At 51.0% G+C, this 16643-nt stretch overlaps 1 protein-coding gene across 1 annotated transcript in view; it reads right to left on the bottom strand.

Moving 5' to 3' along the window:
* The window catches only part of Lrrc20 (leucine rich repeat containing 20), a 77826-nt gene that overhangs the window by 523 nt on the left and 60660 nt on the right, over nt 1–16643 (bottom strand). Inside the window, exons 4-5 of the mRNA XM_036167162.1 lie at nt 3296–3463; nt 1661–1794 (exon numbers count right to left, since the gene is read on the bottom strand). Coding sequence (XP_036023055.1) covers nt 1661–1794; nt 3296–3463 — 302 coding nt within the window. The remainder of the gene's footprint in view (nt 1–1660; nt 1795–3295; nt 3464–16643) is intronic.

Here is a 16643-nt window from a genome sequence, read left to right as displayed (position 1 = left end):
GGACGCTACACATGCCAGTCTTCCAGGGCCTGTAGAGGAGGCCCAGGGAGGGGAAGCCCCTCAGGGGTGGGGGTGGCAATGTTCCCCCAAAAACTTACAGCTGGTTCAGAGCTCACTCTGTTTGCACAGTAAAAAGAAAGCTTTACAGTAACTGAGAAATCTCAAGGTTATTTCTGGGGTGGACGAGACGGCTCAGAGGGTGAAGGGGCTTGCCACCAACCCTGGCAACCTGGGTTTGATTCCCAGGACCCACAGGGTGGAGGAGAGAATCAACTTCTTTTCTTTTCTTTTCCCTCCCTTCATTTTTCCTTTTCCTTTCCTTTTTTTTTTTTTTTTGGAGACAAGTTCTCTATACAGCCCTGGCTGTCCTAGAACTCACTATGTTAAACCAGGCTGGTCTCAAACTTGGAAATCTGCCTACCTCTACCTCCCAAGTGCTAGGATTAAAGACATGCACCACTACGCCAGGCACGAGAGAACCAACTTCTGCAAGTTGTTCCCTGAACTCTTCATTAATGTAATAAAAATCCCATGGCAAAAGGTTTTTTAGAAAGCCACTTCTCATAAAAATTTGGCTTTATTTTATCCAACACCGCTTTAAAGTTCTAAGGGGAACTGAGTCACTCTGAAGATAGTCTAAGCTCTGACTATAATTACAGTCCAGTGGGAGATGAACTGGAGCTGGCGAACAGCACAAAGCTCTTCCCACTGAAGGATGAACGGTCCTTGTGTTCACTGGCGACAGTCCCCCGCCTACTCCGGGGCTTGTCTCACTCCAGAAGGGCTATGGAGGAGGATGTGGTGTGTCCTTCCCATTGATTTGGAAGCAGAACAGCCACTGGGTAACTAGAAGGGACCAGGGAGAACGGGGTGGGGGGGCAACTCAGCAGGGTACGATGGCTGCTTCGGTCCATTCCCTCTCTCTAGTTGAGAACGGTCAAGTCTCCTGCAGCAGTCTGATGACTACCTGAGGTTACCTGGGCACCGGCTAGAGCTGCTGCTGCTTGGGGACAAGCAGGGTCTTTGCTGGATAGAGACAGCTCCCTCCCCACCCATCTCTGTATTCCCCAGCATTGGCCTCGGACTAGGGCTTACACTGACTAGGAAACAGCTTGGGCACCGAGCTCCCTTTTACCTGGCTAAGTGTGCAACAGGAACTTGGCCACAGAGGCTAGGAGGACCTCTTAGAGCCTCAGTTTCTCCACGTATCAAGTGAGGATACGCATCACGGATTTGCTAAGCTGTAAGCACATGTGACAAGTTATTATCGGCATTCCCTAGAAAGGCAGTCATGTGTGTGTGTGTGTGTGTGTGTGTGTGTGTGTGTGACAGTGAGCCAATGTGGCTCGTCCTTGCTGTGGCGCTGCTCTGAGGGAGAGGAATATGGAAGTGTCTGGACCCCAGATCTTGCCTGACGTAGTGACAGTCACTTTAAGGGCTGCAGCAGACATTTAGTCTTCCCTCAAGCTTGGAAGACGCTTTTTTTCCTTTCTCATCTCTGACCACCTTCTGGGGTAGTCAGAGACGACCCAAGAACCAGGTGGCCACTGACTCCATATCACTTTCATTCAGGGAGCTGCCCAGAACCTTGTCCTGGCCCACCTGCTCAGCTCTGGACTTGGCACTGACCACAGGAGCCCTTGCCCGGTGACTGGCTCACTTGGATCAGCGGCAGGAAGAAGCAGAGGTACAGGAAGAGAGGGGCCAGTGAAAGGCAGAGCCGCCGGGAGTACGAGACAGACAGAGAGCTCAGCGCAGCTTGGGTGACTGGGACGGCACAGCCGGGAGATCTCGCTGTGATAGGGCACCCGGGGGAAGCTCTTTCTGCTTAGAGATGACACAGAGGACCAAGGGACTAGTGAGCCAAGTCAGGCCAGACTGCTCAGGGACCCCCGGCCTTGAGAGTGACCCTGGCCAAAGGCTTCTCTGAGGCCTGTGGGGGAGACCCTCACAACAGACACTGGGCTGAGGTTCACAATCGTGTGTTTTTCTTGGGCAGTGTCTCTATGCAAGCTAATGCTCTCTCGTAACACTTAGGAGCTCATTTTACTCATGGGTCAGAGAACAGAGCTGGGGCGGGGCACAGTGAGACGACTCCACTGGTGAAGGCACCTGCTGCCAAGCCTGATGACCTGAGTTCAATCCCCAAAATGCACACAGTAGAAGGAGAGAACGAGAGAACTTGATTCCTGTAAGTTGTCTTCTGACCTCCACATATACTCTGTGGCCAGCGCCAGCACGCGCCTATACACACACACACACACACACACACACACACACACACGCACACACACACACACGAACACATACACACAATAAATAAATCAATGTAATTTAAAATTAAAAAATAACAGTAACAAAACAACAGACCTAGAAACTGGGAAGGTCAGCTGGTTTCACCTCTTCCCAACCTGGCCAGGTCAGAAAGTCTTGCCCATAGCATCCTGGATATACAGGCACTTACTACCACACAAGGCAAGTATTGAGCACCAGGCATTCCCCTGCTGCAGCCCAAACCACTCCAAAGGCCATTGCTTTTAATCGAGTGGCTTAAAGGACCATAAAAAACACTTGGGAAAAATCAGAGTGGAATTGAAGGGGGCTGGAGGTAACGTGGCTGCCACCAGAAGAACAGCCGTCATGACAGGGACACAGTGAGAGGGTGAGATGGGGCCGTGAGAGGGTGAGATGGGGCCAGTGGAACGAAGAGCCAGGGAGATGAGGACATGAAGGGACCAGTGAGCATCTGCTCTCTCTGGGGACATCAGGCTCCTAGCTGGAGAGGACACTCCGTTCTGTGAGGTCCTGGTGTGACAGACAGGCACTATAACTGACAGGAGGGAGGGCACACTCTAAACCTTAGCAGAACCCAGCTGACATGTCCTCACAGTGGGGGCCCTGAGTGACTGTTCTAAGCATGACCGGCTTGCCCCGCCCCCTACTTGCTGTGAAGACAGAAGATTGAAGTAGGGCTCAGTGTAAAGGGGCTTGTGGCTGAAGGGGACTGGAGACAGCCTAGGGTGGCACATGGAAATCTAGGGAGACGGGGCTTGAGGCCCACACTGTCCTGAGAGGTTCAGGCCTGTGCTACGGGGGAAGCTCAGGCTGACGGAAGTGAGGGCCTCAGCTGGCACCTGGCAGGTGGCAGGGCTGGGCAGGGGTTATCATCCCAGGCTCATTGTCTGCTCAGGCGTCCTGGCCTGGCAAAGTCAAGCCTGCCTTGTGCCCACAAAGAAGAGACCCCAGCGCTCCCTCCACGCTCTGCAGAGCCTCTGACAGCAGTCGCCACACTCACCTACAATCTCGTTCTCCTCCAGGTTGATGGTCTCCAGTTCAGGCAAGGTGGTCAGCTGCTCCGGGAAGTCTTGGAACTGGTTCCGGGACAGGTCGATGGCCTTGAGGTGCTGCAGGCCGCTGACCTCGTTGGGGAGGCGATGGAGGCAGTTCCCTTCCAGGTGGAGTTCTGCCACAGGAGGGAAGGAAGAAAAGTTGGGGGGGGGGGGAGGGGGCCTGCCCAGAGACCACCAGGATTGCCACCAGCGCTAGGGCCGGGAGGACAGCGAGAATGACCCTGCCCCATAGGGAGGCCCCAAGAGGATGGCTCCAGGTCTGTTTGCCCCCACCACTGCCCAGGGCCTTCTGCCATTATTCCAGCAGAGGCACCCCCACTTTGGCTCTGTGGGAGGCTCTCCTGACAGGAGCTGGGACCCAAAGATCTAGGTGTGATGGCTCCCTCAGACAGGCCTGTGGGATGTGTCAGGATGTGGGACCAGAAGGGTCAAGACCTTTCTTCAAGGCCCTCTTTGCTCCAGGACTGCTGGAACAGCCCAGTTCTGTCATGTGTCCTTGTTCCTCACCCAGCCACTACCAACCAGATGTGAGTAGGCTCCTGCCCTGGAGTGATCACTGTGAGGCTGACCAGTGACCTGTGGAGAGGACCCTCATCAGGAGGCCGAGACAACACTGAGAGATGGACCAGGGTGGAAGCTGAGGCAAGTGGATCTCTGTGAGTTCAAAGACAGCCAGAACTACATAGGGAGGCCCTGAGTCAACAAGAAAGAAAGGGGGGGGGGCTCCCTCTGCCTGTTGTGTTTTGAGAATTTCCCTACCACTACATGCCACACTTGAGATTTTTTCCAGCCTTTGACTTGGAGGGGACCTTGCAAGACACTGGGAATGCTCTATACCCTGGCTAACCTGAGAGGCTTCTATTTGTTTTAATGTTTGTATTGATTATTTAGAAACTTCACATAATACACCTCATCACATTCACTTCCCAATCCTCCCAGGTGTACTCCTGACCCTTGTGACCTCCCCAAAACAACAGAAGAAAAAGAAGAAAAAAAAAAAACCACCAAGTCCAATTTGTGTGGCTCATATACTTAACTGGAGCACAGTCCAACTCCCAGTGGCCTGCCCCTTTAAGAAAATGGAGTTCTCTGCCTGCATCCCCGCCAGAAGGCAACTGTGAACAGCTATGGCAATTTTTAAGAGTTCCCTTCAATGGCTTCCCATCTACACCGTTTCTTTTCGGGGGCGGGTGGAGGGGAGAGGCTGTCACAGAAGGAGGAGCTTCTATTTTGCGGCGATCTGTTTAGCTAGGCCCCTTTCATAGACGCCTCTGCCTTTTATCCCAGTCAACAAACACAACAGAAGCGCAAGGCAGATGTTAGCTGCGCGGCTGTAGTGTGACCGTCTGAAACACAGTTCAATAAAATGCGGTGCCGTGCAGGAAAGCAGGGGAGAGGAGGCACCCACGGGGCCCTCGTCTAGGAAGAGGCGAACACAAAGACAGGGCCAGGACGAAGAGGGTGGAGAGTAGGACACGGGGCTGTGACAGGGATCGGTGGCTGCTGCTGGAGTGTAGACCCTGGCTGATTCAGTCATTTTGCCCCTTTAGGTCCTAGCTTCCTCTCCTGAGACAGGAGCTGGTAGGCGCCTGCCTCACGGGGATATGGAGAACTATGTCAGTTCACCCGGGAAAAGCACCAGGAGACGGAGGGAACAGGGTCTGTGCTTCTGGAGTGGGGACAGGCCATTCGGGGAACAAGACCATCCACACATGACTGTACATTAGCCTGCTTCTCTATGATACAAGTGCCCCAACTCTGACCCAAAGGAAATTGTCACATCATGTCCCTCAGCTCTTCTACCTAGCACCAACTCTGTGGACATGTGACCAATGCAGTCCCATAGGGTCCCATTCCTTTGGAGCAGAGTGCCCATATGCGGTATTTTCTGTTTGTTTTGAGATAGTTTCTTTCTCTTTTTTTTTTTTTTTTTTTTTTTTGGTTTTTCGAGACAGGGTTTCTCTGTGTAGCTCTGCGCCTTTCCTGGATCTCACTCTGTAGACCAGGCTGACCTCAAACTCACAGAGATCCATCTGCCTCTGCCTCTCGAGTGCTGTTCATCATACAGCCTCAGTTGACCTCAAACTCAAAATCTTCCTGCCTCAGCCTCCCAGGTTCTGGGATTACAGGTGTGTGCCACCATGGCTGGCTCCCATGTACCATCTTGAAAGTCTTCATCATTTTACCCAACTCTGTTTTGTGATGTCTGAATTTACATGGAAGCCTGCTTCCATCTCTGGGCCGTCTGCGCCCCCACTTCCCTCTCCCTTGGGCCCAGGTTAAGCCTTGCTTAGACTTATGCAGCCCTCCACCTCTGGTAGAGAACACCAGAGTCAGATCTGTGTATCCTGTGTTGTCTCAGGCTGGAACATGGTGGCTGTCCCTCATCCCACCCCTGCCCAGGGACCTTGGGCTGCAGTACTGTAGTATACCTGGTGTGGGTGGCCAGCTGGAGACTGAATCTTGGCAGGACTGACACTCTGGGCCATCCCTGCCCCAGGTACCAAGCAGGTCTTGATGCCCAGGGCTAGAGATGGACAGCTGCAGTTGTCTGTCTGCTCAAAGGTGGGGGCTCTCAGTGAAGGGGACACCTGGCCAGTGTGAAGCGTGGCAGTCTAGCATTTGCTAAGAGCCGAACAGCTGCCATCAGGCCTGATCATGCACATGCTGGCAACCTGGCTTCGCGGGTGGTCCTGGGCAGGGATGGGATGAGGGACAGCCTGCTTCTCTTTTTCCTTTTAACCTGCCTGAGCCTGGCTGGAGTCTGGTCTCTTTGGCCCACTCACAGCACCTCTGGAAGCCAGCAGTAAAACACAGGTTGTCTAATTTCAGGGTTTTGCGTGTGCGCTAACTGCCCCAGTAATTGCACTTCAAACAGGTTTTGTGTGACATTAAGATGAATTGTATAACTCACCCTAAGTCTTTATTTTTTTTCCTTGGTGCTAAGTAGCAAAATGAAAAGCAGCATGGCAAGCTCTGTGGGAGGCAGCCAGAGAAAGCTTTCTATTTATCTTACAGTACATCCCCCCCCAGGACAAGAGTCTAGCACTCCATCTCTGTAGCCTGCCCAGCCCCTTACTCTGTGCTCCATGTTCTCAGAGGGCTCCTGTGATGTGGACCTGGGTTGATGGCCTGCTCTGTGGTCCCTACAGCTCACCTTAGGGTTTGTCATAGCAAGGGTTCAGAACTTCGTCCCCTCTTTGCAGGGCCTCTGTACACGAATGCATACATACACCACACACACACACGCACGCACGCACGCACGCACGCACCATTCTAGACACACTGTAAGTCCTCTGCTGTTATGCTAAGACAGGAACTGCATATGATTCTTCATTTCTATGTCCAGCCTCCTTCCGGGCTTTTGTGGTCACTCAGCAAGTACCCAATGAGTGATGGGAGGGGATGTCATGTGGTGCCTCCCAGTGTCCTGTCTTTGGTAACATCCTGAACCCAAGATCCAATGAGCAAATCCAAGGCCTGTTCCATGCAGCTAGGCCGATGAATAACCATGCCTGAATCATGAAACACCCCTGTGTCACAGTGGTACCTGACTGCTGTTCAAGCTAGCAGGAGGCCCAGGCAGGAAGATGGCTGAGTTCAGGCATCTGGAATCCCATGTCCCGTAAGAACTCCTAAACCCTGCATCTGGACAATGGCTATTAGTCACAGTGTTGGGGGCAATGCTAGACATCTAGCCTACTGTGCCTTGGCCAAACAGCATTTCCTCATGCCGAGCAGGTGGCTGCCTTGGGGCCCTCATAGTTTGATTGATTGATTGATTGATTCATTCATTTTATTTTCCCTCCTTCCCTCCTTCTTTCATTCCTTCCATTCTTCTGTTTCTTTTGGGGCAATAAGATTGCATGCAGCTAGGGTTATGCTCAAATTCCTTAGGTAGCTGAGCATAACCGCGATCTCCTGATTCTCCTGCCTCAACCTCCCATTTGTTAGCATTGCAGGTGTTCACCACCCCTCATGTATATTTGGTATCAGGGATCAAACTCAAGAGCTTTGCAAATGCTGAGCAAGTAGTTTACAACTGGACTACCAACCTAGCACCCCACGCGCCACATGTGGCGGCGGGGCTTCACCCTGTCATCCTGCCTGCCTGGAACTCGCTACGCAAACCAGGCTGGCCTCAAACTATGCGTGGTCCTCTAGTCTTCGCTGGCGTTAAGGGCAGCCTTCACGTCCTATTTTCTAAAATGTTCTCGACTGTCGTGTGCAAGCCCCCGCTGCCTCATGCAATCTTGTGTCTTCACTCAACCATCCTCCCATCTAAACTGGGACTCCCTCCCCCAGTCACTGGCCTTTCCCTTCTGTACCTGCCTCCAGAGACCCCCATTTCCCAAGTGCACTTGCTTGTCAACACTCTGCCTCCTGCTGTGAGAACAGAAGCTGCCCTAGAAAAGTGTCCCCAACAGTGCAGTCCAGAGGGAGCACTCAAGAACACCCCAATGGTCCAGGATACAGTGAGCACCCAAGAATACTGGGCAGGTAAACAGATGAACAGGTGAATGGATTTCAGCATCACCCTGACAAACCCGCAAAGTTCCTGTTCTGAATACACCATAGTTCTTCCTGAAATTGATTTTTTCCTTTATCACAAAGGAAAAAAAAAAAAAACTATTATTGCTTTCTATAAAAAGTACTGTTGTTCGTGTCTTACTGAACACAGCTGCTGAATGAAGACTCCATGCCCTGGGCAGAATACAGCAGAGAGGAAGGTAGAGAGGACATTCACAGCGGGGATACCCCGGAGCCTCTCAGGAGCAGGTGAGGATGAGCCCATTTTCTCAGGCTGCTCAAATTCTTTTCAGTGTGTTTCCCAGAGCTCCCACTTTCCAGAAACATGCTGTGCAGCTGCATTTTTCTGCCACTGACTGCAAAGCCTAGCAGGCTACTTAGAAGTTGGCCTGGAACTCACTCTGTAGGCCAGGCTGGCCTCAAACTCGCAGAGATCCACCTACTTTGGCCTCCTAAGTGCTGGGATTAAAGGTGTGCAGCACCACACCCAGACTTACTTTGAACCCCAGGATATCTTGGCTCTAAAGCTTGTGTTTGTGGGCCCCATGGTGTACAGCCCTCACTGCACCATGGGAGGAAGTGGAGAGGGGCCTCTCTCCTTAGCATGGGGTATAGACATCCATTAAAAACCTGGCAGATAAAATCTGTGAGTGGAGAGAGGGGAGGAGCGAATCCTGGAGAGGATGAGGCATTATATGGTGGTGTGGGCATGCTTACGCACCCAGTAACAGAATGAAAAACAGTCTTGGAACTGCTGGGGCCATGGACCACCTCCTTTTCTGTATCCCTAATGGCATCTGGGAAGAGAGCCAAGTGAGTCCAACCATGTCCCAAGTAACGTGGGAGCAGGTGTTTGCAACAGTTAGTAAAAACAGCCATGATAATCACCCCCACACAGTTATGTCCACATGAAGGGTCTCAGACCTGCTGATGCCTCAGTCCTCAAGATGGATGGCTGGAGACAGACAGACAGACAAACACACACAGTTATGTCCACATGAAGGGTCTCAGACCTGCTGATGCCTCAGTCCTCAAGATGGATGGCTGGAGACAGACAGACAGACACACACACACACACACACACAGCTCTGCAGGACAAGTGCTGCACATGCTGTAGAGGCTGGGGGAGACTCCTCTCTCTCCACTGTTACTTTTAATTTCCCGACACAATCACAATTGTTATTAAGGGAAAAAAGATGGACTTTATCAAACCAGTTCAGGCCTGAGTCTTATCACAGTCCCAGCGTGGCTCAGAAATATTAGAAGTATGTGTACCTAAAGGCAAATTACAAGGCAGCCTTCTGAAGGGAGCTTGCCCCAGAGCCAGACTATGTATCCACATATTTCTATGTGTGTATCTGTCTATATGTTAAGTATGTGTGTGTGTGGTTATCTATGCATGTATCAGTTTATGTATCTATTTCTCTGTGTATCTACATAGCTATTATGTTCCTATATGTCTGTGTCTATATTTTATATGTTTCTATATTTATATTTATCTGTGTCTGTATCCCTCTATGTCTGTATGTGTATATACATATATATGTAGGTAGGTAGGTAGGTACATATGTATCTATGTGTCCATCCATCCATCCATCCATTTATCCATCCATCCATCCCCTCTTGGCTCAGTATCTCTTGTCTCTGAAGGTCTCAGAGGCCTCATCCCACAGCCTCTCTGCATCATCTGCAGACTCACCTATCTAGCTTCGATGGTCAATCTGGAATCGTGCATGCCCAAAGCCGTCAGCTCTCTAAACTACTAAGGATTGCTACCAAGCACCTTTGGAGAGCCTGCACTGTGCAAACTGCCTTCCTGGTATGGCCTCTGTCAGCTCCTGTGACAGTCCCACAAGCTCAGAACCAGCACCTCAAACCCAGTTTGCAAGTGAGATGTGCGAGACTTGGGAAGTTCAACGGCTCCAGACAAATCTTGTCACTAGGATTTGAACAAAGCACCTGTTTCTATGACACAGATCTCGACCACGGATCCAGGGACCCAGAGCGTCTGCCTGCAGGTGGGTCAGACAGACGGCCTGAACCTTAGGCTCCCCAACTCTGCCGGCTTACATCTCTGCAGTTCAGGGCCCACGGACATTTCTCCTGTGGAGGCTTACTTCTGGGACGAACTGGCTGCAGTCTCCCTACAGACACAGTGAGCCTCCCAACGTGACTATCACTCTAAACCAGAGCCACAGCTCATCAAAACGTTCATGTGCCTACCCAGGTGCACTGGGTACTTTTCTGCCACTGTGGCAGGACAGCCGGTAAAAGCCAACTTAGGGGAGGGTACATCGTGGCTCACGGCTTGAGGGAACAGGACATCAGGGCAGAGAAGATGAGGAGGCAGGACGTGAGGTAGATGGCCACATTGTGTTCCTGGTCAGAAACCAGGAAGAAATTAAAGCTGGTCTTAGCCAACTCTCTCCTTTCGCACTCCATCTGGAATCAGGGATGGTGCCACCCACATTCAGGGTGGGTCTCCTTTCCTCGGTTAAACCTCTGAAAACACCTTCCCAGACATACCCAGAGGTGTGTTTCCATGGTGATTCTGAATCCAGTCACATTGATGGTGGCTACTAAGCATTGCACGCATCATCCCCAACCTCACCGGATCAACCATGGTTCAGGTTGGGTTTGAGAGTGTCCCCCAGTGTGCTTGTGCCAGAAGCCTGACCCCTGGAGGATGAGGGTGCAAGGGTAGTGGAACTTTAAGACAAGGGGCCAATGTGCCAGGTGTGGCAGCACGCGTCTTTAATCCCAGCACTTCGGCAGGCAGATCTCTGTGAGTTTGAGTCTTGGTCTACATAGCGAGTTCCAGGCCAGCCGTGGAGGGCTACAGAGAGACCCTATCTCAAAAAAAAAAAAAAAAAAAAAGGTGTGTGTGTGGGGGGGATCCAAGTGCAAGGCTTTTATCATGGAGGCACTGTGAATCAAGCAAGTCGTGCCTTTCTTGCAGGATGGAATCGTTCTCAACTCCCTTTACAGGGAACCAGGGTGGCTGGTTCCCTCTCTGCCTCTTAGCCACATTGTGATGAAGCCAGGTATCCTAGCCAGGACACTGGAGTCATATTGTTCAAACCATGCAGCTGCCGGAACTGGGAGCCAAGCCTTTTTACTTTGGAAATTACTCAGCTTAGGTGTTTTCATAGGACAACACAAAACAGACTGGCATAAAGGAGAGGCTTAGTGAGACCAATGGGGACCAGCAAGGTTGCTGACAGCTCTGTTTCATCTTCCCAACAGCCTGCTCTGGGCTCTCTGTGTTTTTTCCCTACTGTTCCTGTGTCACAGGAAATGGCCCTAGCCACTTGCCCTGTGACTATGCTGCCCATCCACATGGCCATGGCCACAGCCAGGCCTGACTCTGCTCTTCACTCCAGGGTCAACAGCACCCAGGTCCTCTGCCCAGGGTTTTGTGGCTGAGGGGCTCAGGTCTGAAGGACTGTCTGAGGGGCCAGGGTTCGGCGCTGAACAAGTTGGGAATCCAAAGATAAAAAGGGCTTTGGGAGAAGACTGTTGCATCCCATTCTGGAGGTGCCCTGGCTGAGAGCAGCCCTAGCAGCGACATCATTTCCTCCTGTGGTTTCCAATGTTTGCCAAATGTAACCTTCCGATCTCATCTCGCCACTTTCAAAGTTCGCTCTATCTTGGACAGCAGCTGCCAGGGTCTACTGGGATTAACCCGAGGAAGAGAGAGAAAACCAGTCGATTCTGCAAGGCTGGCCTCATACTGATAGTGCAGCTTCTCTATAAAGGAATGTGCCACCTCCACATGCCTGCAGACCAAGGCTCGGCCCAGCAAGGAGGCTCTGACCCTGCATTACTCAACAGCTGTGCCTACCTCGTGGAAGAGTCAGGTGTCAGTGTGGCAGTAAGTGCTTCCAAGGGGCCATGTGTGGTGCTGGGTAGAGCACAGAAGGTTTCCCCAGGGTACTAGCTGGAAAGGAAACAAAGCCAAACTTCCAGAAAACACACCCCAAATTGCAGGGGACAATAAGAGGGCCTGTGACTAAAAGGAAGTACTGACCATTCCGCCCCCATAAAAGCCTAATAAGGCAGTTTTGTTATTGCTGTTCCTGATTCATACAGCTCAGGCTAACTTCAAGCCTCCCAGGCAGCAGAGAATGACCTTAAACTTTTGATCTTTGTGCCTCCATTTCCCAAGTGCTACTATTACAGGTATGCGCCACCACAAGGGGTTTAGGCAGTGTTGGGGGTCAAATCTGGGGTTTCGTGCACACCATCCAAACATTCTACCAAGTGAACTACATCCCTCACTGGACAAACATCAACCCCTAAGTCAAACAAAACTATGATGTAAAAATGGCACATGTATCCTTTTCTAGTGAATGGTCCTAGCCCACCCTCTTGCTGTGTGATCTTGGGCAAATTCCTTGCACTCTCTGAGAAAAGGAAAGAAAGCCGGGCCGTGATGGCCCACACCTTTAATCCCCAGCACTCGGGAGGCAGAGGCAGGCGGATCTCTGTGAGTTCGAGGCCAGCCTGGTCTCTAGAGTGAGTTCCAGGACAGGCTCCAAACCCTGTCTCGAAAAACAACAACAACAACAACAACAAAAGAAAGAAAAGGAAAGGAAAAGGAAAGGAAAGGAAAGGAAAGGAAAGAAGATAGAGAGAGAGCTAGAAACACAATGAGAGGGAGGGAAGGAGGTAGACGAGAAGGGAAGGGAAAAGGGTAGAGGCCTGTAAAATTTTTCATAAATTTATATGTGGAAAGGGCTCACAACAATGCCTGCTCTCGATGGGATGCTGTAAATGTCACTAATACGAGGTGCATCTCTATTTTACAGGCCAGCAGCATCTCTAGGGCTGGCAGCGACAGCTGCTGCTGGCCAGGGAATCGGCTGTCTGGGGGAGGAGAGAGACTTATTTCCCTCTATTATTCCTTTTGACTGGACCACTGCATTGTGTGTGTGTGTATTGCCTATTCAAAAACAAACAAGCACGCAGGACCCATTCTTCCCAATGATGTGGTGGAGCTGTGCAGGGGTGGGGGGATATGAACAACCAGCCGAGAAATAGATGGGATGCAGGAGAGGGAGGGGCAGAGAGGCCCCTGCAGCACAGCAGCAAAGGAAATCTGTGCAGAGAGCTTGTGGGGAAAGGGGGGGTAGAGGGAAAGGCAAAGTCCTTCGTCGCTCAGGGTTTGGAAAATGTGAGCTTGGGAACGGAGCCAGAGGACACAGCTAATTCAGTCATCATGTTCCAGTGGTCTCGGTGTGCCTCACCCTGTGTGTACTAGCACGTTTGCCCTGGCTAGGTAGGCAGAGAGCTAGGGTGCCAAGGTGCAGGATGGAGGAGGTGGCCCCATTTGAGTAGCAGGCTGGCACCAGGTCCCTTCCAAGGGGACCTGAACTGATTTCTTCCAGCTCTATGGGTCCGTTGGCTTCTGGCAGAAAGCCTTGCGGCCCAAAAGCAATTGTCACCGACATCTAGACTTGTAGTCTGATGCTTTCAACCAGGTAACCCCGGGGGATCCGACACCCACGAGGACAGAAAGCATAAACTGTTGTAGGAGGCCACCACACCCCTGTCACCTCCACCATACCTGGTAGAGACAGCAATGGGGGTTGCCCCTATGGGCCCTCAGGGGAGATGGGTCCTCCTGGGTTCCATGACTCTAATCAGGATTTTATGCTGAAGAAACAGAACGTGTGTGTCCCAACAGTAGATCGGTGAACAGCTAAGATGCTGACACACCACTGCAGCACTGCTTCTGTGTCTGGCCAGTTTGCCCAGAATCTCGCTGTATTCTTGCCTTTTTCTTTCTGCCAGCTAAGGGGCCTGAGCTAAGGAAAAGTAAATGCAAAGGGTGAAGGAAGAACATGAAGTGAAGGTCCAGTGTCCTGCACCCTCGGTCACCCTTGGCCCTGCCCACCTGATGACCTATATGAGTATGGTTCCACCCGTTCTGGGCTAAGGAGATTTATCATGACCAAGAGAACCCACCCCAGCCTCCATTTCCCAGAACACTAGGAAATAAGCCACCCTAGGACACTTTCCGCATTGTCCCAGTCCCCCAAAGCCTCCTCCTGCCGTAGGAGCAGGACAGAGCAGCCCTCTCTCATACCAGGAGGAAAGGAGGAAGCTCTCATGCACACATCTGGTTGGCTGAGGCAATGAGGTAAACTAATTTTCACTAGCTGCCTGGAGGCCCCCTGTGGTGAGAACAAAAGACAGCCTGGTGAGCTGAGAAGTTCTTAACAGATAGGCCCCACAGGATGCCTGCAGCCCAAACAGGAGTATACACAGCACAGTGTCCCAGGGTGGCTGGCTGCCTGGCATCTTCCTGTGAGCAAGGGCTCAGAGAGGACACAGAAAGAGACACTCACCACAGCCGGGTACAGTGGCTTACACCTGTCAAATCACACAGGGGAAGCGGAGGCAGGGGATTAGAAGTTGAAGGCCATCCTTGGATGCCTATAGAGTTCGAGGTCAGCCTGGGTTACACGAGACTCTATCTTGAGCGAGCAAATGAGTTCATCACTGGAAATCATAAGCCATTTCAACTTCTCACCATAAGGATCAGGTGTCACCTCACCCCACTCTCATAATACTTAAGAGCCTTGTCCCTAAGCGCAGCTCTGCCACAGCAGGGGCTTTGGGTTAGCTTAGTCTCCACAGAGGCACCCATGCTGGTTGACCAGATAGCCCAAATTTCCCTGCCCAACATTGTCCACAACAATATACTCTCCGTCAGTCCAAGCCCTACTACCCTGCCTGTGAAGAGGAGATTCGTCATCTCGGAGGCTCCCTTAGGACCTGACTGAAGATTAGCTTGGGGCTGGGTCTTCAAGGCTGGTCCTGTTTCCTGCATCTGCTGGCTTTATACTTGGACTCATTATTCTTCTCCTGTCTTCGATGTCCCATACTGCCTTTTCTTACCCCAATTCATCTTGCCAGGTCCCTTCTCAAATGTTCTGGTTTAAGCACACAGCTCCCTGTGGCCAGTCCCTGACAACATGCTTCATTCCTCTGCTCTGGACCATTTGGGTTTGCATCATTTTTGCAGTCATTTTCCAAACATGCCTTTCCTCTCTTGAAGGAGGCTATAGAAACTCCCCCTTATTTATCTGGCGAACACCTCCTCCTCCTCCTCATCTAACAATTGCCACTTGAAGCTACTTCTCTGGAGCTCCCTGAGCTCCCACCCACATCTCTGAGTCCTCCACAAGCAACCCCTCAGCAGAGGACTCCTTAAGTATCCATGTTGCCGCTTCCCCTGGGAAACAGTGAGGACCTCGAGGGCTAGCTCTATCTAGCTCTAAGTCTTCTTGTTCCCAAATGATACTGGTGTTACAGTGACAAATCACAGGCAGTCGAGGGTGAGCTGGAGAGACGGCTCTTCAGAGGACCCACGTGGCAGCTCACAACTGTCTGTAGCTCTAGTTCCAAAGGCTCCAATACCCTCTCTTTTGGCCTCTTTGGGCACTAGACATATATGCTGGCTAAATACTCATACACATGAAACACTAAAATTAAATTTAAAAAAGAAACATCTATAGGCTCAGATCCAGGAGAACTGAGTGCCCAGTGAATTGGGGTTCCTGTACTATTTATTTGCTTGGACAGGGCTTGTGAGCATCCACTGGACTGGGTAAGGTGGAGGTGTGAGAGATTGTGTATTATTTTGTTTGTTTGTTTGTTTGTTTTAAAGATAAGGTCTTATGTAGCCCAGGCTAGCTTTCAGCTTTCTATGCAATTAAGAATGATCTTGAACTCCTAGTCTTCTTGCCTCCATCTCCCTAATGCTGGGATTACAGGTGTGCACTACCGTGCCTGGCTCACGAAAGACTGAATTTACTGACAACAGTGAAACCCAGCATCAAACAGAATACTGATCCACAACCTGGAGCCCAGGAAGCCAGCCACTAACCCAGTGGCTATGTTGGCTAGTCTTGTGTCAGCTTGACATGCAAACTAGAGTTATTCTGAGAGCAGGGAGCCTTAATTGAGAAAATGCCTCCATAAGATCTGGCTGTAAGGCATTTTCTTTTTTCTTTTTTTTTCTCCCTGAGACAGGGTTTCTCTCTGTAGTTTTGGTGCCTGTCCTGGATCTCGCTCTGTAAACCAGGCTGGCCTCGAACTCAGAGATCTACCTGGCTCCACCTCATGAGTGCTGGGATTAAATGCACCATTGCCGCCCGGCAAGGCATTTTCTTAATCAGTGCTTAATGGAGGAAGTCCCAGCCCATTGTGGGTGATGCCATCTTTCGACTGGTGGTCCTGGGTTCTTTAAGTAGGTTGAGAAAGTCATGATGTGCAAGCCAGTAAGCAGCATCCCTTCATGGCCTCTGCATCAGCTCCTGCCTCCAGGTTCCTGCCCTGTTTGAGTTCCTGTTCTGGCTTCCTTCTGTGATACAACTACAATGTGGAAGTGTAAGCCCAATACACCCTTTCCTCCCCAGCTTGCTTTTTGGTCAAAGCAACAGAAATCCCAGCTAAGATACTTGCTCACTTAAGTCAGACATCATAGCAACTGTTGTCTGTAATAACAGACAAGCCAAACCATAACCCCTGTAACAATTGGCTCTACAAGGCCAGGACTCAATAACCCACAGCTTCTCTAATTTTGGGGGCGCAGAGTGGATACTGAGTTAAGACAGGATCTCGTTTAGCCCAGGCTGGCCTCAAACTCATTATGTAGCTAGCTTTGAACTCCTGGGTCTTTCTGCCTCTACCTCTCAAGTTTTTTAATTACAGGCTTGAGCTATCACACCTGGGCGAGCTTCCCCGAGTTTT

This window comes from Onychomys torridus, chromosome 18 (genome assembly GCF_903995425.1).
Source record: "Onychomys torridus chromosome 18, mOncTor1.1, whole genome shotgun sequence".
Taxonomy (NCBI): Eukaryota; Metazoa; Chordata; class Mammalia; order Rodentia; family Cricetidae; genus Onychomys; species Onychomys torridus.
This window is presented reverse-complemented; position numbering and strand designations above follow the sequence as displayed.